We start from the raw sequence: 27,346 nt of genomic DNA on the forward strand, positions 1-27,346 counted from the left end.
CTGGGTTCTGAGGGAACGGCCGCCGCTGGGTGAGTGCAGAGCCCGAGCCGAGCCGAGCCGTGCGCGGGCTTTTCGGACGGCTTCCTGCGGCTCCCGTTCACAAGGCGGCGGCCGGCATGGCACGACTACCCGGCGGCGGCGCGTGAAGGATGTGGCGGAGGCTGTAGCCGAGGGAGCCCCGAACTCCGGGCAGCGCCTCCCGCGGCTGCTCCCAAGCTCCTGGAACCGGCTCTGGGGAGCTGGCAGCGGGCCCCGCGCCGGCCGCCGCTAGCGCTCTCCCGCCTTCGGGCGTGAATCTGATCCCTCCCTTTCTCCCCCAGCGCGCGGTCCCCTCAGCACGCGCCCCGCACCCAACGTCCTCCAGCCCTCAGACTCGCGGCACCTGCTCTCATTCCCTGCCTGGTACCTGCCCCGGCCACACCGGCCCGGCTCTCTGGTGCCCTGTGTGTCTTGCTCTGGATCTGAAGATCCGAGTTCAAAGAGTCTCGGAGAGTGAGTGTGAAATATAATGGCTTCGTCGTCTGGAAACGACGACGACCTCACCATCCCTAGAGCTGCTATTAACAAGATGATCAAAGAAACTCTCCCCAATGTCCGGGTGGCTAATGATGCCCGGGAGCTGGTGGTGAACTGCTGCACTGAATTCATCCACCTCATCTCCTCGGAGGCCAATGAGATCTGTAACAAGTCTGAGAAGAAAACCATCTCCCCAGAGCATGTCATACAAGGTGAGTTCCTCAGGGGCAGTCATCTGGTAAATGACAGACCATTTATTTTAATGTAGTATTGTTGTAGTAGCCATGTCTGTCTCGGGATAATAGAGAGACAAAGTAGGTGAGGTAATATTTTTTTAGTTAGCCAACTGCTGTTATTGAGAGAGGCAAGCTTTCCAACAACACAGAGCTCTTCTTCAGGTCTGTGACCCTAAAATTGATTTCTCTAAAAATATTGGCAGAAAAAGTTAATATTTTTAAGAACATGAGTAAGATTATTTGTTGCCTTCCATTGCAAAAGGGAGGCTACTTTTGTGGTGAAGGGGGCAGGAGTTTTCAGTCCTGCCCTTGTTCTCTTCCTGTGTGACTTTGGGTGAGTCACTTATATTTCTGTGCTTCAGTTTCCATACCTGTGAAAAGAGGACTATCTCTCAGGGTGGTTGTTCAGATTACTTCCCTGTTTCTTACAGAAATAAAATACTAAACACTTGCAAACGAGAGGCTGACACTCTATATAAGATGGGGATGGGAGGTGGGCTTTACAAGAGAGTTCCAGGCTCTTGCCCCTGATAATAAACCAATCCCCTAGCTGATGTAAGAAGAAAGGTACTGGGATTCCTACCAAACTGTCCCTGGACTTGCTTTGTGGCTTCATCTTTTGTATCAGTTCTGGTGTAATAGTTGTGTACACTTTTAAAATATGCCATTGCACCCTATTCTGGCTGTTGGCTCCCACCTTCTGTGGCTGCTTGATGGAAAAGTTTTCTGGTTCTTTTTTTGTTCTCTCTCAAATCTCGGAGCCTCCTGATTTTGGTGAGTATCTGCTACTCTAGGCCTCTCCAGCCTTCTTTTTTGTAAGTTCCTTCACTGTGAATAGAACCAGTGCCTGCCACTGCTGCTCATAGTTTTCTCAAGCAGTAACAGAATGAAACTAATGACTTGGGTTACTTCCACAGCTGCATTTGAAAGCCACGTGGGCTGCTCTTATCAAGAATCATGTTCATTTTTCTCAGATACTTGAGAAAGCTACCACAATTCTTGACAGTTTCATTGCTGCCCACAAAGTTGTGAATTAAGGTAGTAGTGAAAGTGATCAGAGTTTTAGTTTTACTCAGCTGCTTGGCAAGTCAGTGAAAACAATACAGTATTAGTCTGTATCAGTTCACATGGAGAGTTGTTTTTGAAACTATAAGTACTAAATGCTCAATTAATTAGATTCTGCAGACTATGATGGGGTATGCTAACTCCACTCACCAGAAAAAGTTTCCTATTTGCTATATATAAGTGGATTTTTCAAGCTCTGATTATGATGAATTCTAATAAAGAGCAGTATAAGAAAATGTGAACCATATGTAAACTTTTGTTATAGTTAACATTTTAAGAAAATGGTGCCTTACAATAAATTTGATTCTTAAAAATCCTCTCAAACTCAGGCTTTAAAAAGTGAAATAATTACCACAGACAAACTGTATCTGTCGCGTGTTGTCTACTAACAAATATTTTGTCAAGTTATAATTGCTAGTATGTTCAAAGTTCTAATTTTTGATATAAATCTCTTCTTGAATTCCAGGTTGTCAATGTTAATCAAATTTTGTTAAATGAATATTGATATTTATCCATTTATATGGTCAAATATGGTAAGGAGGATGTTATTGTCATAAAATTTTATATTCTGTGTCTACCTTCATTGCTATCCTTATTATCCTTCAGAAATACATAGGAAGGAATTAGTACCGTATCAGGTGATTCCTTGAAGCATGAGGGTTAATATCACTATTTTAAAGAAAATTATTTAAGATTTATGTGGTGCATATAATTTAAATATTTATATCCCATTCTGTATTCTAAAACTTTTTTGCTTTTTTTGACTACTATCTTTAAGTTGTCTACAATGACTTTGTCAAAAGCTAACTGAAAGTTCAAATACATTTCAGTAAGTTCTCCTTTGCCCACTATTTCTTTGATATGCTCAGTGTTTTAGTAAGTAAGCTGCAGTTTGCTCTTTCTGTCATATTCATCTAGATTTTTATAATTATCACTTAAATCAATTTACTTGGAACTTAAATGAGGCTTACTGGTTGGGTATTCCCAGGATTGCCCCTACTTGTTTAAAATTTGCTACTCTCCAGAGCACCAGTATAGGAGCTAATCTTAATGAGAAATTGCATCTTTTTATTGGTAGCTCAGCCACTTCATTCATTCTTTCAGATATCATGGTCCATACTATATGGCTCTTGTTCCTGAACTATTTGTATCATCTTGTTCCTGCACTACGTTTTTTTTGACACATTAGTATGTCAGTTGAATACCTGAAAAGAGTAGGTCTAGGGTAGGTATCACCAACATCCTTTGTGGGAAAAATTGGAAAAGAGAAATAATTTAGCTTCTCTGCTTTTTTAAAATCCGAATTGCTATATGGTATTTTAGATCACCGTTTCTTCTCTAACCTTTCTGGTTCATATATATTTAAAGAATTCCTTGTAGCTTTTTTTATGACTTTGACTATTTGCTCTTCAAAATCCCTTATACTCTACTAATTTTCCCTGCCATAGTTCATGCTTTCTTTCTGTTGGTTTTGCTGGGGTTAGATTTACATTTTCTGAAAGATAACTATTTGGTTCAAGTAACATCTTGTGCATTGCCATCTTGTAATTGAACTATTTTTTTGTTTAGGTCCTTTCTGTTTAGATGCCTGTGACTTTGTTATTGTATGTTTTAAGTGGCCTCCATTGAGTTTAAGGATTCTAATATATTTACTTTTGATTTTAATGTCTTTATTACTTAGTTTCCTCCTCTTTTTGAAGTCTCCTTTCTGAAGTTTAATGGAACACTACTAGTTTTTGGTATGATTCCTTACCCAAAGCAAATTTAATCTGTTTCTTTCAGTTAATGGGAGTTCTGATTTAGTTTTTAAAGCAAGATCCTGTAACTGCAGCAGTTCTCAAACTGTGGGTTGGGGCCCCAAATTGGGTCATCACCAGGGCTGGCTGAGACTTGCTGGCGCCTGGGGCTGAAGCCTGAGCCCCACCATGTGGGGCTGACGCCAAACCCCAAGGGCTTCAGCCCTGGTTACAGGCTGTCTGCCTGGGGCTGAAGCCCTTGGGCTTTTCCCCCTGGCCCGGGGCGGTGGGGCTCAGGTGGACTCAGGCTTTAGTCCCCCAGCCCCTGGGGTCATGTAGTAATTTTTATTGTGAGAAGGGCGTCATGATGCAATAAAGTTTGAGAACTCCTGTGCAACTGGATCTATGTGGGCTGATCCCTGTTGTTGCTCAGAGCCCCACTGAAGTCAATGGGAGATGTGCTATTTGCTTTACACACTATTGTACTCAATATTGACAGTATAATCTCTCAATTTCAATATGCTGTGGTAAAATTCAGTTGTTTTGTTGAATAACAGGATACATTTTAAAAGTATTCAAGTCTCTACCTAGCCTAGAAAAAACACTTATTTGGAAGATTTCATCGTTGTATTTCTTATTCTAAATGATGCATTGCATAAGTAGTCTGTAAAATGCAAGTCCACACATGATGATGTATTCCTTATTGTATTTCTTTAGATTTAATAAAATACTTAAGACTGAAACGTTCTGTACATTGATTAAAATACAAAATATTTAATATTTTAAAAATAAAATACAAACTTTCAAACAGGCTCCTATGCACAAGGTACCTTGCATTATCACATATCCTGCCCGTTACATAATACAACTGTAAAATAAAAACCACCATAAAGAATAAGGCTCCACAACTAAATTGCCTCAAATCCAGACTGGTCAAAATTGATGCTGGGACTCTCAAACTCACTCTTCTGAAAGAGTTCTTTTAACATGCGGGAACAGAAAAGACTAAGAGTGAACCTTTTACATAGACTGTCTCTAATCAGCAGCAAGATTCCAGGGCTGATTCTGAGACATCTCTTACCCCTCTAGTTGGCAGAGCAATTCAATTGCATCTGTAGAGCAGAGGCCAAACTTAAAGGCCACAGGGGACGAGAGTTAGCTATCAGTTTTCTGAACAGGTAGAGTATCAGTAATGAGCTCTCTATGAGGCTTTTTTGTATAATCCAATAAAATGAGTCACCTGACAAATCTTTGAAGGGGACGCGATCTAAATTGTCTATCATCACTGCAGATTGACTGCTATTTTCTGTATATGACTGGAGGGCAGATCTGGACACAACAGTAATATTAGTCACTGAAACAACAAGCTTTGGTCACTTAAATGCTGCTGAGATGTCCAACATGACCAAAAATGGCCATCAGACACCACTCTAAAACCAGTAGATAATTCTTAAGTTAGACTGTAATCTACATAGGCTACCACCGGTGTTCAGGTGCACTTGAAACATCAAAACCACAGCCTTCTGAATCATATTCCCTTAAAAGAAAGCAAAGTTTGAGAATGGGCTCTAATTGACAAAAACTCTAGCCTACAGATTTTTTGAAGATATTGACCTTTACGCTTTTAAGAATAGCAGGCATTTTCCCTATGGTGAAGTATTCATGATGTCTGCCCGTAATTATATTAGTCAGTCATGACAAAACTGGGACTAAAGCTTTCTCCAGGTCTCGGTATGTTAACCAGATCTGGCACATACCACTAAGAGAAGCATGAAGTCATACATTGCATATTCAGACCAAAACTGGCATCACAAAATCAAAAACTCATGTATGTTACCTGTCCTGTCTTGGTTGCATAGTTTTTCATAATAGGAGCCAAGGTTTCTTTGGCAAATTCAAAACCTAGGTAATGGGCTTCAGATCCTGAGCTCCAGCTTGAGCTGCAACTTCAAAGTGCTGTATATGCAGCTGTTTTTCGAGCATTAGTGTGAGCCCCACTAACCCAAGTCTGTCAACCTGGGCTCAGAGGCTTTCTCCAAAATGCTGTGTAGATGTACCCTGACTGTCTCTGTGTTTGTACAGTGCCTAGCACAATGGGACTTCAGTCTACGTTGAGATTGTAGGTGCTAGTGCAATACAAATATTAAGAAAGTAATAAACTAAAATTAGTGCATTAAGATTTTAAAAACTAATGATTTATGGAAACTTTATTATTTGCTAGAAATAGAATGTCAAACCTGTTTGCTTGGCTTTGAAACTAAGACATCTGGTGGATGTTATACCTGTAGAATTTAAAGTAAACCAAATAGATCAGAGCGCTGATATCTACATGTGCAAATAGTAATAACAAAGCTGTTGAAGGTTGTGCCATTAACTTCGTCAGAAAATACTTGTCAGTGATAAAGTAATACTGGTATGTCAGTTGGCCTTTTCTACAGTAGGCTTTAAAATCAATTTTGAAAACAGAAAATAAACTTTTATTAAAAAATTAAATGTAGATAAAAGATGCAGTCAACTAAATTTGCCAATTTAAAAGTGAAACTGACAATAAACAAAAGGAAGACTAACTTTATGGATTTTCATTGTCTTAAATTCGCAAAATGTACAAAATAACTAGAGCATTAATTGTCACAAGTAAATACTATTTTTACAATTTTCATTTTTAATAATCAAAGATTTTACTAATGTACTTGTTTGTCTTATTAAGTTAATTGTTGCTTAAAATTAGTTTTCAAATACTTTCTGGCTGGTGAAGAAAGGACCAAACTTTTAAAAAATAAGAGGAAAAGATCAAATTCAAGTCAGGGGCTATTTATCCAGGTACTTATGTGGCCACCGTCAGAGTAGTTTTGTAATGCTTCCAAAGTATATTAAAAACTGATAGTTTAATTAAACCAGGAAGATAGATTGAGACCTTTTGTGTGTGTGAAGAACTAAGCTTTCCCCCAGTAAATTGAAGAAATTAGTTTTACACTGACTTTTGAAAGTGGAGAGGTCCATAGTCATTCTTCTCATCAAATATAAGATCTTTCCCAGCAGCTGATCTGTTTCTCTCACTCCCATGCCTACTCTTCATTTGTCATCTTTTTCTTTGTTCACTGGAATGTTGCTGTTGTAGATGCTCATGGAGCTGAGAGGCAATCTCTCAGGTGTCTTGGTACTCAAAACTCTCAGTAGGATTAGTCTAAAACAGGCTAGGATCCAGAATAGAGTCTGAGAGCAGAATGCTAGGGTGGGGGTGATAATGGGGAGGGCCTCTGTTAAGCAGATGTGTTTTATACCACAGGGAGCTTTTTCTGGGTTTGACTTCATTCCTAGATATGAGGTACAATAATCAAGCATAGAGGTCACTAATGAATCAATCACTGTGACAGGTCTCTGTCTTCTAAAATGGGGTTTAATTTTCTGGCTAGTAATATAGATGGTTGTTACTGCTGCTGTTTGGGCATCTAATAGCATTGAAGAGTCCTTAAGGAGCTCATGGCTGCAGACCAATTTAGCAATCTAAAGGTGGATGCTCTCTGTAGTACAGAGGCAAGTTCTTCAAAATATTTCTGTAGCTTTCATCCTGTTTTTAGTGGCTAGCTGAATAATGTTTGAAACCACTGTATCCAACCCCTTTTTCCAGTAGTTCAAATACTTTAAAGCGTGGTTCAAAGCTCAGTGTGGACAAGAGTTGGATCCTATCTACAATAAAACAACTTATAGGAACCTGTTTACAACAGTTGTTCCCTGATGCTGTCTATCCAATCTGTTGTATATTTTGTGGAGACTATTAAAACCATGATTTAGGTCCCAGCTATGCTACAAGATGGAATAGTGTCTTAGCATTTTAGGGGGTGTTGGAGGACAGTTACTGAATTGCAACTAGGTATGCAACACACTATTATTTACATTGGGGTGGGGTCTTAAATTAGGAATCCTTTCTTTCCTGAAATGGCCAAGTTGTTGCATATCAGTGCTAACTTCAGCCTGTTAAGAAAATGTACTTTTCAGGTTGGTCCATTATTCTTAAAAGGTGGAAGGATGGGACTTTGGGCAGATGTGGTGTGTATGGTACATGTTACCATATATCTGTTCTTAAGCAAAATAGGAAATATGGGACCGGTTCCATTCATTTGGTTTATACAAAATTATTTTAAATTTATAACTAAGAAATTAAACTGTCTCCTTGTCTTGCTGTTTTTCTCTGACTCGTTCCCTCACCTTTATGAAGTATAGCTAAGAAATTTAAAAGTACCAGCAAAACCAGGGAAGAGCACACTTTACAGTCTCCAATTTTGAATATTTTGGTGCAGGAAGGGAGTAGGGGAATATGACAGGCCAGTGGTTTTCAAACTTTTGGAGCTGAGCCTCTCCGCTCCCCCTCCCCCCGAGTTATAATTTTTGGTTGTGCTGCCCCAACCTAGACAAATATAGACACAATACGTGTCCCTCAGGTTTTCAGGGTGTGGGAAGGCACATGTGACAGTCTCTGGGGGGTGGAGCCAGCACTGGGCACAGAGACTACCAGGAGCAGAAATCAGCATATCATCAGTGGATGTTGACACTGACCCACAGGCTGGATGACTTGTTGATGTGAGTCAGGGGGTGGAGGTGGTGCTCTCTCCCCAAGCCCCAGCCACTTGGGGACACCGCTTGCCCCCCGAATGTTCCTCTGTGCCCCCCAGTTTGAAAATCTTTCTTAGGCCTTTATGCACTGCAGAATTGTAAAAAGATGCAAATAAAAAAAAACGGTTGTGGGTCGCTTTAAGTAAGTAATCTGTAGGACAGAACAAGTTGGTGTCTTATTACAGGAAATTGTTTTGATGTGACTACAGGTTTTAGTTATGCTAATTGATCAACATGTTTTCTTTTTTCCAGCACTAGAAAGTTTGGGTTTTGGCTCCTATATCAGTGAGGTAAAAGAAGTCTTACAAGAGTGCAAAACAGTAGCACTAAAAAGAAGAAAGGCCAGTTCTCGTTTGGAAAATCTTGGCATTCCTGAAGAAGAACTTCTAAGGCAGCAACAGGAGTTATTTGCAAAAGTGAGTGAGGCAATATTTCTGACTAAGAAATCTAATGTGAGGTTGAATGAACTAGACACTCCCTGATTTAGTCCTACAGAAACATGCATAAGTCCAGAAGAATCTCCCGTTCTATGGATTGCATGGCCATGAAAGATTTTACTGAATCTGACCATGTGAAGTTAATATACCTGGCAAGAAATGCAAATGTATAAATAAGATGCTGAATTTTCTTTGTTACTTCTGTGATCTGACACGCCAGAGACATTGTATAGAAATGTGTAAGTTTTATTAGTCTGAGTTTTAAATGAATGTATTACTTTACCACTGGTGATATCAAAGCCATGCCACTCAATCATGTATTTCTATTTTACAGAAACTTTTACAAATGTTGGAGTTTTAAAAAGTTATTTTCAACTACTTTTTGTATTCCTTTACTTGTATTACCAGATTTTCTTAGTCCAATTGTGTATATAAAGGGAAATGGCAACTAATATTTTAGAAAATGATCAATTTCTGTAAACTATAATCATATAAATTAGTGCTGGAAGAGACCTTGAGAGGTAATCTAATCTATCCCCCCTGCACTGCATCAGGGTCATGTATACATAGGCCATCTCAGACACGTTTGTCCTTAGAAACCACCAATGACAGGGATTCCACAACCTGTCTTAGAAACGTATTCCAGAATTTAACTATCCTTATAATTAGAACGTTTTTCTTAATATCTAACCTAAATATCGTTTGCTACAGATTAGTCTGTTACTTCTTGTCCAACTTTTAGACCAACTTTTATAATACCCCTTAACATATTTGAAGACTGTTATTCGGTCCCCTCTGAGTCATCTTTTCTCAAGACTAAACATGCCCAATTTTTTTTGGCCTTTCCTCATAGGTCTTAAACCTGCTATCACTTTTGTTGCTCTACTCTGGACTCTCTCCAGTGTATCCATTTCTTTCCTAAAGCATTGCACCCAAAACTGGACAGAGTACTCCAGCTGAGGCTTCCCTAGTGCTAAGTAGAGCAGGACAGTTATCTTCTGTATATGAAACTCTGTAAATATACCTTTTTTTGCAACTGCATCATGTTGTTGACTCATGTTTAATTTGTGATCCATTATAACCCCCAGATCCTTTTCAACAGTGCTACCACCTAGCCAGTTATTTCCCATTTTGTAGTTGTGCGTTTGCTTTTTTCCTGCCTAGGTGTAGTACTTTCCACTTATCTTTATTGAATTTTATCTTGTTGATTTCAGACCAATTCTTCAATTTTTCAAGATTGTTCTGTATTCTAATCCTGTCTTCCAAAGTGCCAGCAATTCCTACCAGTTTAGTGTGCTCTGCACATTTCATAAGCATACTCTCCAGTCCATTATCCAAATCATTGGTGAAAATGTTGAATAGTACAAGACCTGGGACAAACCCCTGTGAGACCCCACTAGAAATGTCCCCCCAGTCTGATAGCAAATGGTTGACGATTACTCTTTGAGTAGGGTCTTTCAACCAGTTGTTCACACACCTTGTAATAATTGCATTTAGACCACATTTTGCTAGTTTGCTTATAAGAATGTCAGATGGACTGTGTCAAAAGCCTTACTAAAATCAAGATATGTCACATCTATGGCTTCCACCCATCCATTAGGCCAGTAATTCCATAAAAGAAGGAAATTAGGTTGATTTATCATGATTTATTCATGGCAAATTCATGTTCAGTTTTACTTATAACCTTTTCCTCCACATGCTTGCAAATTATAGTTTAATAATTTGTTCCAGTATCTCCCAGGTCTCAAAGTTAGGCTGACTGGTCTATAATTCCCCATGTCCTCTTTGTTCCTCATTTTAAAGATAGGTTCTTCTTCGAGTGATTGCTCCAATGCATTCCAGTTAGGTGTGCGCGCCGCGCGTGCACGGCTTCTCCGGAACTTTTTCCCTAGCAACCCCGGCGGGCCGGCTGGCGCCCCCTGGAGTGGCGCCGCCATGGCGCTAAATATATACCCCAGCCGGCCCGTCCGCTCCTCAGTTCCTTCTTACCGCCCGTGACGGCAGTTGGAACTGTGGAGTGCTTGATAGCTCTTCACGTCCCTAGCTTTCTCTAGTTCATTGTTGTACATAGTTAGCATAGTTAGTTATAGTTGTTCAGTTAGCATAGTTAGTGTTAGTTAGTTAGGCTAAAAAAGGGGGGGTTCCCCCTTTTTTTGCCTTAGCCGGTGCGGGCTCATGCCCAAAGCACCGGGCTTTAAGCCCTGCACGGGGTGCCAGAAACCGATGCCCGTAGGAGACCCGCACGACGCGTGTCTCCGCTGCTTAGGCGAAGGGCACCGAACTGACAAGTGCCTGATCTGTTTAAAATTCAAGCCGCGGACCCGCAAGGATCGAGATAGCCGCTTAAAACAGATCCTCATGGAGGAGTCCCTCCAACCACCGGCACCGCCCGCGCCGCCTCCGCGGCCTCCTCCCGTGCAGGACACACCGCCGGCACCGACTGCGGCACCGCCGGCGAAGAAAGCGGCTGCGAAGACTCGGCACCGCTCCCTCTCGCCCGCCAGGAAGCAAAGACTGGCGAAGGCTTTGGCTCAGGCGCGCGTGCAGGACTCCGCCAAGGCGACTCCGCAGCCTGCAGCCCCTGTGGTGCCTCTGCACAAACAGTGCATTGCACCTGTGACTCCGGCGCCGCAAGGGCCGTCGAGTCCGGCGCCGCCTCGCTCCCCGGTGCCGTCCGTGGTCGAGCCTCGGCGGCCGTCGACGCCGGAGACGTTCGCCTCTGCGCGAGAGCTGATACAGCTCATAGAGGCTCCAGGCCTCCGGCCCCCGGCACCGCCGGCGCGGGCTGTCGTCTCCAGGGGAAAACCGGCGGCAATGGTCCGGCCACCCTCCATGGAATTGAGGCGTGGACGTCGGTCACGGTCCCGGTCTCGCTACCGCACCGTCGACAGCTTGCCGTCCCGCCGATCGCGCTCCCGGCACCGCACCCCATCGCGGCACCGATCGCAGTCTCCTCGTCGGTCGAAGTCCCGGTACCGCTCCGTTTCGCGGTACCGGTCGCACTCCCGACGTCGCACCAGATCGAGGTCGCCACCAGCTAGGCACCGCCGGTCTCAGTCCCGGCACCGTTCCCGGCACCGAGACTCCCGCGGACGCTCCAGGCGTCGCAGTTCGCACTCTCGGTCGAGCTCCCGACACCGGTCGAGCTCCCGGCACCGCGGTGATCATGGTCGGTCTCGGCATCGGAGATCTTACTCCCGGTCGAGCCCCCGGCACCGGACCAGCCCCCGGCACCGGCGCAGCTCCCGGCACCGGTCGAGCTCCCGGCACCGGTCGAGCTCCCGGCACCGTGAAGACCGTCGAGCGAGGTCGCCTTCCCAGCGCCGAGGGGAAGAGCATCCCCCGGCGGTGTGCCCTGGACCCTCTTTGGCACCTCCCTGGCCTTCCCGCCCTGAGTCGGTCGCCTCCGGCGCAGAAGCCTATGGGCTCCCGCCTCCAACGCCGCCAGCCCAGCCTAGCGGGGCCCAGCAGTGGGGTTTTTGGGTCCCATGGGCACAATATGAGTCGGACGCTATGCCTGCTCCGCCGAGGCCTCCAGCGGCCCACCGCAGAGTCCCAGAGGCATCGATATCCCGACCACCGCCATCCCCACCGCCAGCCGTTCCGGTGGTGCCAGAGTGCCCCTCCGAACCCTCAGCCCACCACGCAGTGGACCCCTCTTCGGCTGAGGTCGTTCAGGAGTTATCCTCCTCATCCTCTCCCGATGAGGCAGTTGCCGGCGCGGCATCAAGGGAGCCGCCCCCCGTTGATGCGAAGGCGCATCAAGACTTACTCCGCCGGGTGGCGACGGCTATGGACCTCCCTATAGAGGAAGTAAAAGAGGACGAGGACCCCATCACAAACGTGGTGGGGTCAGACGTGCCACTCCGGGTTGCGTTACCTTTTGTGCGCACGGTCCAACGAAACGCCACCACCATTTGGCAAACGCCCGCTTCCGTGCCTCCCACAGCCAGGGGAGTGGAAAGGAAGTACTCAGTCCCTCCATCGGGCTATGAGTACCTGTACGTGCATCCAACTCCGGACTCCCTGGTGGTACAGTCCGTTAACGATAGGGAGCGTAACGGCCAGCCGGCCGCTGCCCCAAAGGCGAAAGAGGCAAGGCGGATGGACCTTCTCGGCCGAAAGGTCTATTCTGCAGGGGGCCTGCAGATGAGGATCGGTAACCAACAGGTCCTCCTGGCCAGATACGTGTTCGACATACTCACGTCTCTGGCCAAGTTCACTGACCTCCTGCTGTCAACATCCCGCCAGGACTTCACCACAATGTTGGAGGAAGGGAGGCGGTCCTCTCGCTCCTCCATTACAGCCGGCCTCGACGCGGCGGACTCAGGGGCACGGACCTTAGCAACAGGGGTCACGATGCGGCGCATCGCCTGGCTCCAATCTTCCACCCTGCCTCCAGAAGTCCAGTTTACTCTCCAGGATTTGCCCTTTGACACCAACGGATTGTTTTCGGAGAAGACGGATTCGCGGATCCAGTCGCTCAAGGACGGCCGGGTGGCGATCCGGACACTCGGGATGCATACGCCGGTTACGCAACGTAGACCTTTCCGCCCGCAGCCCTCCCGCTATCAGTCGCGGTACCGACCCTACCCGGCTCGGCGACCGGCCCAAAATCGCCGTCGCCCGTCGGGCAACCGCCGAAACCGGGGCCAGGCCGCTTCCAAAGCCCCACAGGCAGCGAAGCAACCCTTTTGATGGGACACACGAGGGCTGCACATCACTCTCCCCTACGGATCCTCATCGTTTATTTCACAACCGCCTCTCCCGTTTTTTCTTGGAGTGGTCCCGAGTAACGTCGGACGGCTGGGTGCTCAGCACGGTCCACTCGGGATACCGTCTTCAGTTTGTTTCTCCACCTCCTTCCCACCCACCTTCCCTGTCCCTCTTCAGGGACCCCTCTCACGAGCAAGTCCTCCTACAAGAGGTCCAGACTCTGTTGAGCGTGGGTGCCATAGAGGAGGTGCCTCCCTCCAGGCGGGGCAGGGGATTTTACTCCAGGTATTTCCTCATCCCCAAGGCAAAAGGCGGGCTACGTCCTATCCTGGACCTTCGCGGGCTGAACAGATACCTACTCAAGCCCAAGTTCCGCATGGTCACCTTGGGGACCATCATTCCCTCCCTGGATCCGGGAGACTGGTTTGCGGCCCTCGACATGAAGGATGCCTACTTCCATGTCGCTATCTACCCCCCTCATCGGCGCTACCTTCGGTTTGTGGCCAACGACGCCCACTACCAATTCGCCGTGTTGCCATTCGGCCTTTCGACCGCCCCCAGAGTATTCACCAAATGCATGGCGGTCGTCGCCGCAGCACTGCGACGGAACCAGATACACGTATACCCGTACCTGGACGACTGGCTGATTCGCGGTCTGTCCAGACAGCTCGTGGAGAGTCAGATAATAGAGGTCCTGGCCCTCTTTCGGCGCCTCGGTCTTCTTGTCAACACCGAGAAGTCAACTTTGATTCCGACGCAGCGAGTCGAATTCATTGGGGCGGTCCTCGACTCCACGATGGCCAGAGCCTGTCTCCCTCGCGCTCGACACCAGACGATGGTCTCCATCATCCGAGACCTCGTCAGTTTCCCGACCACGACGGTGCGGTCATGCCTCCGCCTCCTGGGCCACATGGCATCGTGTACATACGTCACCGCGTACGCACGACTTCACCTTCGTCCGTTTCAGTCCTGGCTCGCGACGGTGTACCGCCCGCATCGCGACGCCATCGACATGGTGGTCACAGTCAACAGGACGGCTCTCGACTCCCTCCGCTGGTGGCTCGACCCGGAGGTCGTGTGCGCCGGAGTTCCGTTCCACCCTCCCCGGCCATCGGCAACGTTGACCACGGACGCCTCTGCGCTCGGATGGGGGGCTCACCTGGGAGACCTCCACACTCAAGGCCTCTGGTCAGCAAGCGAGCTCACACTCCACATCAATGTCCGCGAGCTCCGAGCAATCCGGTTTGCGTGTCACACCTTTCGGACCAAGCTGCAAGGCCGCTGTGTGACAGTATTCACGGACAACACAACAGCAATGTTCTACGTGAACAAGCAGGGCGGAGCCCGCTCGTCACCTCTCTGCAGGGAAGCGATCCTCCTGTGGGAATTCTGTGTGGCCCACTCCATTCACCTGGAAGCGTCCTTTCTTCCGGGAGTGCAGAACACGCTGGCCGACCATCTCAGCAGGTCGTTTCTCTCCCACGAGTGGTCCCTCCGTCCCGACGTTGCTCTCACGATCTTCCAGAGGTGGGGGTTTCCCCGGGTCGACCTCTTCGCCTCCAAGGCGAACAGGAAGTGTCTCCAGTTCTGTTCGTTCCGGGGGCACTCGCCGGGCTCTCTGTCGGACGCTTTCCTGTATCCGTGGCAGACTCACCTCCTCTATGCCTTCCCTCCGTTTCCACTCGTGCACAGAGTGCTCCAGAAGCTTCGGAGGGATCGAGCCACCATGATACTCGTGGCTCCAGCCTGGCCGAGGCAGCATTGGTACACCCTGCTGCTCGAGCTCTCCGTTCGGGAGCCCATCACCCTCCCATTGTGGCCGGACCTCATCACGCAGGACTTCGGCAAACTCCACCATCCGAATCTGCAGTCCCTCCATTTTACAGCCTGGTACCTGCGTGGTTGACCCACGCAGAGAGGGGCTGTTCGGCGGCGGTGCAGCAAGTCCTGCTTGAAAGCAGAAAGCCTTCCACTCGTACCACCTACATGGCAAAATGGAAGAGGTTCGCGCTCTGGTGTGACCAGCAAGGGCTCAACCCATTCGTGGTACCTGTCCCTACCATCCTAGATTACCTATGGTACCTTAAGGAACAGGGTCTGGCGGTTTCCTCCTTGCGGGTCCACCTCGCATCACTGTCCGCCTTTCGTCCGTCGGTGGAGGGTCGAACCATCTTTTCCAATCCGATGGTCTCCCGCTTCCTGAAGGGCCTCGACCGCTTGTACCCGCCAGTACGTCGCCCTGCCCCGACCTGGGACTTGAACCTCGTCCTGGCCAGGCTCATGTGTCCGCCATTCGAGCCTATGGCCACGTGTTCTCTCCTCTACCTCTCCTATAAAACGGCATTCCTGGTTGCCATAACGTCTGCAAGGAGAGTCTCGGAGCTCCGAGCGTTGACGGCGGGCCCCCCCTACACCGTCTTTCACGCTGATAAGGTGCAGCTTCGTCCTCACCCGGCCTTCCTACCAAAGGTGGTCTCGGCCTTCCACCTTAATCAGGACGTCTTTCTCCCGGTTTTCTTTCCGAAGCCCCATGCTTCGTCCCGGGAGCAACAGCTCCACACTCTCGACGTCCGTCGGGCGCTGGCGTTTTACATCGACCGGACAAGGTCCTTTCGGCGTTCCACCCAACTCTTCATCGCAGTCGCTGATCGCATGAAGGGCGAACCGGTCTCTACCCAGCGCATTTCCTCCTGGGTGACTCAATGCATCAGGTCATGCTACGAGCTGGCTCACGTGACACCATGTCGACTCACCGCTCATTCGACGAGGGCGCACGCCTCGTCAGCCGCCTTCCTGAGCCATGTCCCCATCCAGGACATCTGCAGAGCGGCCACCTGGTCTTCGGTCCACACCTTCGCCTCCCACTACGCGTTGGTGCAGCAGTCTAGAGACGATGCAGCCTTCGGCTCTGCGGTATTGCATTCCGCCACGTCTCACTCCGACCCCACCGCCTAGGTAAGGCTTGGGAATCACCTAACTGGAATGCATTGGAGCAATCACTCGAAGAAGAAAGAACGGTTACTCACCTGTAGTAACTGTTGTTCTTCGAGATGTGTTGCTCCAATCCATTCCAGACCCGCCCTCCTTCCCCACTGTCGGAGTAGCCGGCAAGAAGGAACTGAGGAGCGGACGGGCCGGCTGGGGTATATATTTAGCGCCATGGCGGCGCCACTCCAGGGGGCGCCAGCCGGCCCGCCGGGGTTGCTAGGGAAAAAGTTCCGGAGAAGCCGTGCACGCGCGGCGCGCACACCTAACTGGAATGGATTGGAGCAACACATCTCGAAGAACAACAGTTACTACAGGTGAGTAACCGTTCTAACTATGTTTTTCCTTCTCCAGTCCTCTGGGACCTCACCATCTTCCATGAGTTCTCACAAATAATTGCTAATGGTTGAGATTTTCAGCTAGTTTTTAGATACCCTCAGATGAGATTCATTGGCCCCTGCTGACTTAAAAACATCTAACTTATCTAACTGTTTTAACCTGCCTTTCTTTGTTCTAGCTTGTTCCTTCCCTGTTCTTGTTAATATTAATTATCTAATCACAACTTAATATTTTAGCCAAGACTGAAGCAAAATAGGGAACACCCCAGCCTCCTTGATGTCATCTGTTATTAGCTGTCCTTTCTCACTAAGTGAGAACCTACATCTTCCTTCAATTCTTTCTCTCTATGTCAGGGGTAGGCAACCTATGGCACGTGTGCCGAAGGCGGCACACAAGCTGATTTTCAGTGGCACTACACTGCCCGAGTCTTGGCCACCGGTCCAGGAGGCTCTACATTTTAATTTAATTTTAATTGAAGCTTCTTAAACATTTTAAAAACCTTATTTACTTTACATACAACAATAGTTTAGTTATATATTATAGACTTATAGAACGAGACCTTCTAAAAAAGTTAAAATGTATTACCAGCACACAAAACCTTAAATTAGAGTGAATAAATGAAGATTCGGCACACCACTTCTGAAAGGTTGCCGACTCCTGCTCTATGTATTTGTAGTACCTCTTTTTATTGCTTTTTATGTCCCTTGCTAGGTGTAACTCATTTTGTGTCTTGGTTTTGGCTCCATCACTTCATGTGGGGAAAAGGGTAATATCCATCTCTCTAGTAGTTTGTTTGTCACAACAATGCTAAATCTCTAACGTGTCTCCCAGCTGTTTTCACTTTACCCTTGAGTGACACTGTATAATCATGTTGATTTACTTATGAACTCTAAGATGATGATTCAAATATATTTTTCCATGCTTGACCTAATGTGAGACAAGGTCCAGCAACTCAGCCTTTCTTTCCAGCACTTCCTCTGAGACGGTTTGCAGACAATTCAAGTGTAACTGGCTAAGACTAAATTTGATTATGTATCTTCCTAAACAGTCTTCTCTTCTCCCATTCTGTTACTATTGATACCACCGCTATTCTGCGTGACTCGTAATGTGGCAATCATCTACAACTTCTCCCTCTTACACCACTCATATCCAGGCCATATGGAAATCGTATTGCTTTTTTTGTCCTCTGCATATTTTAAAAATCCATCCTTTCCTTTCCTTCTGTTCCCATGGTGAAAATGCTTATTCAGGTCCTTGTGATCTCACATCTTAGTTGAAACCGTCTCCTCGCTGGCCTTACTGAAACTCACGTAATGCCAAAATCCCGATAAACTTCATTTTTGTATGTTGTAAAGTGCCAAGTACATTATAGCTAAATAGATGATGATGAGACAGTTGAAGTTTTCACCAGCTTTGGAAATCTATCACATGGCTAACCCATGTAATGGTATAGTCCTGTGACAAATTAACGTATAGATACTTTTTTTCCCCCTTCATGCTAAGAGTAAAAAAGCCAATGTGACTGCTGCAGAAGCAGTGTTCGGTTTTATAACAAACTGGTTAGTTGTTTTTTTTTTAAAGCTTAATGCAATGAAGTTTAATGTGGATAACTTAAATAAAACTGCACTCTACACAGGTCAAAAGCAATAGAGGATGGGTGGGATAGGGATATTCATACTCTCCTGAGAGAGTAATAGAAATAAAGAGGAATTAAAATTATTACTTCTTTAAATGAAATGTCAGTTATTATCAATTTAGACCTGATTTTTGACCTACTTTAAAATTGTTTAATCTAGTAGACACTGTCCTCTGAAGGTATACATTTATTTTTTTAATTATTAGAGATTAATAAAAATGCATTATAAAATTATTGCATTCAAGTTGCACTAGTCTGTGTATTCGATCAATAAATGAAACTTAAAATGGTCCTCATTTGATATTGTACAAAAATCTCTGATCAGATTCTAAAACAGTGTATTTTATTTTCTTCAACAATATATCAAAGTAGTTTGTGGATGTATTGTTGGAATAAGTGCTGTATTTGCACTCCAGTCCTGCAAATATTTATGCATGTGCATAACTCTTGCACATGATTAGTCCTATTGATAATCCAGAATTTACCAGTGGTTATATGCAGAAGGAATACTGGCTGCTTAAATGACAATCACACTTCTTAAAATATTCATCTACACACCTGAGAAATTATGTATGTGTATAAGTGTTGATAAGATCAGGGCCCTAGTTTTCCTTTATTTGTAAAAGTAACTTCCTCAATGAATGAATAAATCCGAATCAAGAGGCATCCTCATTCGTTGTGAACGTTAGGTTGAAGTTTGTAGGAAAAAAATTATGTTGTAGTATTTGAGAAGTGACTTGATTTGAGCAATTAAAAGACTGGCATACTGCATTATGGCATGAGGAGGCAGATTTAATATTAAGGACACCTTAACTCTGGCAATTCCTGACTCTGTGTTCTTAGCCGTGCAACCTTATGGAGTTTCCTAGTATTTTCAAAAGAAAAAGAATGTGAAGAAGTGGTTATATAATCTGGTGGCACCTAATATTTTCAGAATTATCTGTCCAGCAAAAGGTACACAGTCCTGTGGAGCAGTGTTTCTGGTCCGAGATCTCCCTGACACAGTTTAGGAAGGCAGCAAGCTGGTCCCTGGTATCAGAAAGGTTGAGAGAAACTGCTGTAGAGCCACTGACTCTTATAGAGCACTGCCACATTGAATGTGTATCTTAGACATGCATGTCCACTACTAATGTGTTCAGGTGTTGCTTTCATTTGTTTAGAACTTTGGTTAAAATGGCTAAAAGCGTACCAAAGTGTCGACTGTGAATAAATTGATTCTCTTTCAAACCCTAGTGACTGCATATGAATAATTTTAACTGAAACATTTAAAGCCTCTTTTCAGTGAGGGTTATTTCCTTTGCAGATGTCAACTTTTTTTTTTAATCCAGCACATTTGTGCTGGGGCTTTTCAAAGAATTGCCACAACTCTTGGAATAGGAACAGTATCTTTTTGTACCTTTATTGACTGACTGAATTGTCCTTGCTGAAATGTTCCAAAATATTATCCTTAGGTAGACAGTAGGTTCAAAAAATTTCTGCCTGATAGGCCAGTTATGGAAAATTCAAAATGAAAAGGGGATTTGAATGGAAATGTGAACTTAACTTTAAAAGTGTCCTATATAGAGGGGAAAATGGGCTTTTCCTCTACTTTGCTTTATATATAAAGACCACCTGATTTTTTATTAAAAAGATTTTTTTCTGCTGGTTTTTTTTTACAGTGCAAATTCCGGTTTTAAGTGGACTTGGCAAGCTGTTCAAGTAATCACCTATATGACAACTGTCAAATAGTCTCAAATATTCCTGCAAGAATACCCTGATTTAGGCAGTGTCCTACCTTTTTGATTGCACCATTGTACCATTCTTTCATGTTTTAGAACTTCATTTATTTGTGTTCACATTTTTCTGAGTTAAAATATCTCAGTTAAGAACTTTTGTTGTTGTTGTAATTAGGCATAAGTGTCTGTCTAAGCTTAAGCTGATTGGAGACCATAAAGGCTTACTATTTTTTCTTACTGTTATTACTGTTCTAATAAATTAGTGCTTTAAAATATTTGGCCAATGTTGACTGGTCAGTTGCCCGGACCAAAAATAATTGGTCAAATGCCCAACCCTAGTTTTAACTATCCTGGAGACGGCTCGACTATGGTGACTAAAGTACACCTCTGCCTCGATAGAACGCTGTCCTCGGGAGCCAAAAAATCTTACCGTATTATAGGTGAAACCGCGTTATATCGAACTTGCTTTGATCCATCGGAGAGCACAGCCCCACCCCACCGGAGCACTGCTTTACTCTATTATATCCAAATTCGTGTTATATCAGGTTGCGTTATAGTGAGGTAGAGGTGTACTAGAAAAATATGACATCACAAGCAAGTGAAAGCTGACAGTTGAGAGGAGAAGGGACTTCTAATCAAACTCTTTTTACTTTGTTTGCACTTTTTATATTCTCAACTTCAGTACCTAACAATCATTTAACAAAGACTTGTTATCAAATGGCAAACATCCCCTCTCCTTGAATTGAGGAAGATGAACTCACAATAAACTTCTGAGAATCTTGAAAATTCATCTAGCAAAACTAGACTTAGCATTGCTGATATTTATGTAACAAAACCAAGCAATCTTTTGGAGATGGGGAAATTTAAGGTCTAAGATTTCTTAGTTAGAACTACCATTTTAATAATGTCTTGCTTAAAATAAGGCCTGGACTTCCTGGTCAGTATTTCCTAGGCAGTCTGGGTACGTGGTGGAAGGACTTGTTAATGCTAATTGTACTTCTTGCTCTTCTATCCACTCTGCAACATTCCTGGTTATTTTTTCATTTGAAAGTGGTGCCTCTCTGATCCTGTGCAACCCCCCCAAATTGAGGGTTTTTTCAAGTACATTTTTATTTACCCTAACCTTTGGTTTCCTGAGCATAAATGCTCCAAATGGTGATTGTACAGCATACCGTAAAAATAAGTTATGCCAACATGAAGAAAAACATTTAATATCAATACAAAGCATTGCAGTATTTTGAACACCCTTTATGTACAGTGATTATTTTTAGGTATAAATCTTGTACTTTGCACCTGCAGTTTCTGCTAGACCATTAATGTGATCTTTGCCAGTGTGTTATACTGATTCCTTAAAAGGATATTGGAAGTCTTGGGTTTTGTTAACAATTTAATTTTTGTCCGTCTTCAGGCTAGGCAGCAGCAAGCAGAACTGGCCCAGCAGGAATGGCTACAGATGCAACAAGCGGCCCAACAAGCACAGCTTGCTGCTGCGTCAGCCACTGCATCCAATCAGGCAGGATCTTCTCAGGATGAAGATGATGAAGATGATATCTGAAATTCACCAGCTGAGTTTCTGTTCCCACTGAGAAATATCTTTCCTGCACAATGAAAACAGTGAAATGAATGCTTACCTGTAATTTTGTATGCATCTTGGACTGGCCATGGTATTCTAGGGATATCTGCTGTTGTGTGCTGTACATGTAAAAACTGTCTTTTTTTGAACTCTTAAAGATTTAAGGTTCAATATCATATCAACTTTGGATTTTTAATGGTGTATATGGAAATTTTAGATAGCAGTGCGTCATTGATTTGATCAATAAACAGTGTTAAAATAAACAACAAGTTTATAAAATAGTGAGATTTATACAGAAGCTCTAAATCCACATTTGCATTTCTCTTCCCTTTTAACTAAACTATAAACTCTTACATAGAGAATTTTTAATTGTTTTTCTTTTTTGCGGGGTGGGAGTGGTTCAGTAGACACTTAATCTGCATAATGGAAAAAAACAAAGAGGTCAGCATAGTAAAGTCTGAATTCTTTGTCCTTTTAAAAATGAGGATATATATATATGGCAATAAATATTATATGTGCTCAAATACCACATTTGTTACAAATTTGAAAAGATACATTTTCACTAAACTAGGAAAAGGTATGTTTAATAGGAGTTGTAGAAATTCTGTCATTTTTTTTTGTATAGGGGTGAAATAATAAACCCATGATTTTATTATGATATCTATGAAGAGTCCTGAACCAATGGATATTTCATTTCAAAGACTGACCAGTGTAGAGAACTAATAAATTCTTATTATTTCACTCCAATTTAATGTTAACTGTTATTGATGGTATTACTTGCATAGTCCAGACATGTTCATATTGTTCACATGTAAAGCTGGAACTTGGTGAAACAGAATTGTGTTAGTTCCATTGACTTAACTGGGAATTATTAAATGTTCAAGCCTACAAAGGCAAAAGTTGAAGCTAATGAACATGGTTTCAGTAAAAGAGGGATTTTTATTTAACCCTGATTAGTTAGTTATTGTTGTCAGCATAATGTTAACATTTTCCAGACTAGGTTACCAATGGATTCCTCAGCTACCTTGTGAAACAATAACATTTTCTTCATTCAAACAGGTTAGTAGGTGCAAATGATTCTGTCCAAGTTCAGTTAGGAAAGTATGCCCCAAGAGTAATCCGCATGATAAGGATCAGGAAAGAGAAAGGAGTCTCTTTGACAGGTTGACTTTGAAAATTCTGATTATATAAATGGATGGGCAGCTGTTCTTTGTGTAGAAATAGACCACAGTTGTGTCCGTTATAGAATTTTAACGTTGAATGAAGAAATGTTGGCCTATGTTCTGGTACTCTTGTTTCCAGCAGAATGGAAAAGCCACTTGCATACTAGTGCAGACGATCAGATCAGATAGCTGTGTAAGAATGCACTCTCTTTTCTTTTAGTATGCTCTTGACAAGTTTCTCTAGTAAAAATTTTTGACTAAAAGCTGTGGGTGCCGCAATCTGTTTACACAGCGAAATAAACAGAAAACTGTGTGCCCATTTTAAGTAGAGATCTGAACAAGTACAGTTGGCATATATTCAGATCTGCAAGGATCGCCAGGGGCTTTTGATTTCAATTTTAGAGTCGCTCGGTTACTTATTGAATAAACTTGCACATTTTCTAAATGCATCCATGCAGTGATGGCTCAAAAAGTAAAGATTAGTTTGTTGAATGTTAAGTTGAAAAACTTCCATGACACATGTTGGACAAGATTTGACTAAGGAGGTGGTTTTCTGTAAAGACTTAAGTACCAAAGGTAGTAAATCTAGTCTAGTGAAACAATGTTAATGTGCAGTGTTGGCTTTTCTAATTTGTACTGTAACACCTTACACTTTCTATTTTAAATGAGTCTTTTTCTTTTAAGTAAACAAAATTAGGTATTTCACACTTGTTTTTTCTGATGCAGAATTCAGGTTAACATTTTACTGCATCTGGTATGTATGGGATAGTATGTTTGGTTCCTTGTGACCTTTTCTTTGGACGTTCCTGTGCTTTTTTCATATGCTGTATTCTTCAAGCAATAAAATTCTGATGTGTTTTTTAAATGGTTTTTATATTTAATGTTGAATAGTCACTTTTCTTCACTGCTTTTGCAATGTTATAAGGAAGAAATTTAAGGTTATTTAAGCACTGCTGCCATTTTGATGGTGAGCAATTTTTGCGACAAAGATAATGCTACCCAAAATCTGCTGTATGATATTCCTGCTCAGTTGGGCTAATTATATACTTGCAAACAGTATCTCTGTTTGATCATATTGACTCTCCTTCCAGGAAGTATATTTTCTCTATTTGCAATATTTGCATTTTTGTAAAGTGAACAGGTTCACTTGTTTAAAAATGGCAATTCCAGCTTTTCAGTGCTAAAGGGACAGTCAAAACCTCTAGGGTCAGGTACACATTACATTATTACATCTTTTAGAATTTTATGGTGAGAAGAAATTTTTATTGTGAATTTTTTAATTTGAACAAGCTAGCCATTATTTTTGTAGGACTTACTGCATTTATGTCTTGCCTTCTTCTCCTGGGTGGCAAAGACAAAGCTAGTTCTAGAGCTGTGATACTACTGATGCTGGTACACAAATAATAAATAGGCATAAGATATTATAAATTTAAGTTTGGTGAGTAAATCAGATGTCACTACTTAGTCTTTATTTGAAATAGATGTGTCAGGAAATCAGTGCAGTCATGGTGGGAAAAGAAAAGGTGAAAAGAATACTGCAAATAAGTTACATTACAAAAATTAGTTGTTCTTTTTAAGCTTATCATCAAATATAAATCTTGAATGTTCCATAGGCAACTTTTCATTCTCTCATGTCAGAATTAGGCTCTCTATTCAGTATCCAAAATACAGTACAGGAAGAGTGAAACTTGAAATTAACTTCAGTACCAAATGTGAGGCTTTGACACTTTCTCAAGGTAATACTTATAAGAAACCAGTAGAAAGAGGGAGCAGAGTTATTTGCTACCTAGTCACTTGTCATATGTATAGCAGATTCTTTTCAAGCTTGGCATAGCATTAAACTGACACAGTGTATATCAGCAGAAGACATTCATTGCTGAGTAACACTTTCAATTCAAGGCTGTTATGGAATTTGAGTAAAGCTCTGTTTTCTGTCACTTCAATGGAATGTGTATGCATGATGTTTTACATGGTGAATAAAGTAGTTCCTTTTAATACTGCTTTTCTGGGATAAAATGAACAGTGAATTTTTAAAAAAACAAAAAACTTAAGCTGGAATCCCCCTTAAAAGTATATTTGAATGTCTCGTATTCGTACAGGTTTGTTGTTAATAGGTTAAAAAAAAATCACATTTCTAGGTATGGAGAAAGCTCAAGTGGTAGATGGTGCATGTCAGATTTTGTAAAAGTGCCTTCATTAAAGATTCTTCTATATGCATAATAGTACATGTTCGTTGATCTTCAAATCACTTTGAACTAGTGTCAAATTAAAAAAATGACTTACTGTAAATTCTTGTTTATGTGCAGAACCCAATTACCTCTAAACGGAACCACTTGCACAACTTTAGTAATCTTATGTTGTAATGTAACATTGAATTTGAATGCAAAAACTAAAGTTCCATAATGTTGCCTTAAGATTCTGAAATGAAGTATAATACTGAATGTGTAACGACTACAGTATGCAAAGGCTGCCAAGGATGACTTGAGTGCTGTAGTTCAGCTAGCTAAATAGTAACAGTTTTACTTTCAATATTGCTTTATTATCTCCTGTGAATCATTCCTTTTGTTTTTGACAATTTTAACAAATGTCCCTTTAAAGGGAGTGGGGAGTAAAGTTAAGATGGGGTTCCAAAATTCATCTGTTTGCGAGATTGATCTAGTTTGTTAAAAATTTAGGATTTCAGTGCTGGGTAGAGACCTGTCAAGTAAATGGACCATCCACCCGCACTGAACATAGCCATCATTGCTGAATGTTCCTGGCATAACTCAGTGGAGGAAAAAGGTATGGCAGTAAGTTTAAAAGTTGGTCTGTTAAGATGCACTTGTAGTCAGAGAAGTGGCAATAGCCACTTCATCAACAGATGCTCTCTGTGCGTTTTGTTTACTTTATTGACTAAGCTTTTATGGTACTTTTGTCTTCCAGCACTGCGGAGCTAACACAGGTACAGAAGCGAGCTGAATTCTATTCTGGGTCAGAGATCAGCAACAGAATTAGTTGCATCCTGTCTCATCTCTCGGTGCACAGAGTTCTAAAAGCAGTAGAACTGAGGCAGTTTCACTGGACAAAGAGACAACCAAGGCGAGTTGTTATAGGGAGAGAGAGTTTCATGCTGGGGCCCTCTCCCCTATGTAATGTTAAGCCACACCCACTTGTTAAGCCCCTGTACAGTGAAGTATAACAGCATGGGGGAATGGAAATTGGGTTTATGTGGCTCCCCCTTCAACAAACTTTTGTGTATTGGCTCAGCTGCAGAGGCAAGACTAGCAGAAGATGAATAATCTATTGTACAAATGTACAACAATTGTACAACATCAAATCCAAACTTATGTACATTTAATTATACATTTGAGTAATATTAAAACAAACATCACAAGTACTGTGAAGGAGCTTTACTTACAGAAAACAGAACTTGAATGTAGGATGGACACTACTTTATACAATTTATTTAAAAATTAAATCATTTCAAGCTTTAGATATGGTTGGTCACATCTGGTAGTGTGATCTGTGTGATAATAGCCATCTTAAACATAAAATTGATCATCGGATACTATGACTTATGTACTTTTTACTGCCTTCTCTGGCTTCTGATGCAGCCCTACCAAGTCTATTGCTAACATTTGAACAGCTTCACACAGCTTGTGTTTTTTAGAATAAACTATCAGATACATGTGTTCTTCCTAACATCCTTAATAAACCAAAAATTATATTCTCCCAAGACCTAGTGTGGGCAATATGTACGATCTGTACCAGCGATGGCATTAAGGGCTGATTACACAAAGCTGCCATGAGCTAGAGGGAATTGTGAGAACTGACCTAAACACTGTTGCTTCAGAATTTTTAGATCAACACGTTTAAATGGATATAGTAACTTTTCCAACAGGACATTTTTATATCCCTCTCCCTTTAATATCTAATACTTCAATAATAGTTAGATGAACATTCTTTAATTTGCATGTTTACAGAAACCAGTAACAAAGCTACATTTATTTCTAATTTATGGAGATAGTTTTTCATTGAATGCAATTTTGGTTCTTGTTTACAAGATGGTAAGCTCTTTGGGGTAGGGGCCATATTTGTATAGGGTGCACATCTTGCAGGATGGGCGCTATGTGTCTTTTTATTTAATTATATGCCTGAATTCTTTTCCTAAGTGCTTTTTTTAATGTAAAATGTTTGAGGATTTTTTTCTGACTGTGTAGAAGTGGTGAACACTCACCTGCAATCACAAATAGATTTTCACCTGCTACTTACAATAAATAGTACAACCATATTGCTTAGGCAAATATATCTCCCTTTCCTGACTCTAGGTGAATTATTATGTACATGTTTAAACATTCATTCTATGTCATTGTTAATCTCTGGGCAGAGATCATATTTTTATTATTGTTGTTAAGCAGCATACAGGCTGCAGTGAGGAAACAGCTGGAGATAAGACTAGATTCAGAGGTCCCCTGTGACATGTTTATGGCAGTATTGCTAAAGAGCCTCAGCAGCACAGATGGCCCACACAACATGTGCAGAGCCACCTCTGTGCTGCCTCTGTAGCAGAAGGCATGTTGGAGTGGGATCAAGGCAAATTTGAAACGGCTCTGTCTGGGGCAATTTTGCACTTCTGCAA

The 27,346-nt window shown here is 43.1% G+C and overlaps 1 protein-coding gene across 1 annotated transcript; it reads left to right on the forward strand.

Annotated features, from left to right (window-relative positions):
- The first annotated feature begins 124 nt into the window (after positions 1–124).
- On the forward strand, positions 125–24,943 carry DR1 (down-regulator of transcription 1). The gene is made up of 3 exons (XM_045028136.1): positions 125–728; positions 8,417–8,580; positions 21,401–24,943. Exons 1-3 carry the CDS (start codon positions 509–511, stop codon positions 21,545–21,547), a joined length of 531 nt encoding a protein of 176 aa, XP_044884071.1. The 5' UTR covers positions 125–508; the 3' UTR covers positions 21,548–24,943.
- Positions 24,944–27,346: the final 2,403 nt, after the last annotated feature.

The sequence above is a fragment of the Mauremys mutica genome, chromosome 8 (genome assembly GCF_020497125.1).
Source record: "Mauremys mutica isolate MM-2020 ecotype Southern chromosome 8, ASM2049712v1, whole genome shotgun sequence".
Lineage (NCBI taxonomy): Eukaryota > Metazoa > Chordata > Testudines > Geoemydidae > Mauremys > Mauremys mutica.

What these genes read in the sequence shown, in the direction of transcription:
- DR1 (XM_045028136.1), top strand. Translation starts at nt 509, where the DNA reads ATGGCTTCGTCGTCTGGAAACGACGACGACCTCACCATCCCTAGAGCT. An exon ending in CCCAGAGCATGTCATACAAG is followed by an intron (nt 729 to 8,416) that starts GTGAGTTCCTCA and finishes TCTTTTTTCCAG; the next exon opens with CACTAGAAAGTTTGGGTTTT. An exon ending in AACAGGAGTTATTTGCAAAA is followed by an intron (nt 8,581 to 21,400) that starts GTGAGTGAGGCA and finishes GTCCGTCTTCAG; the next exon opens with GCTAGGCAGCAGCAAGCAGA.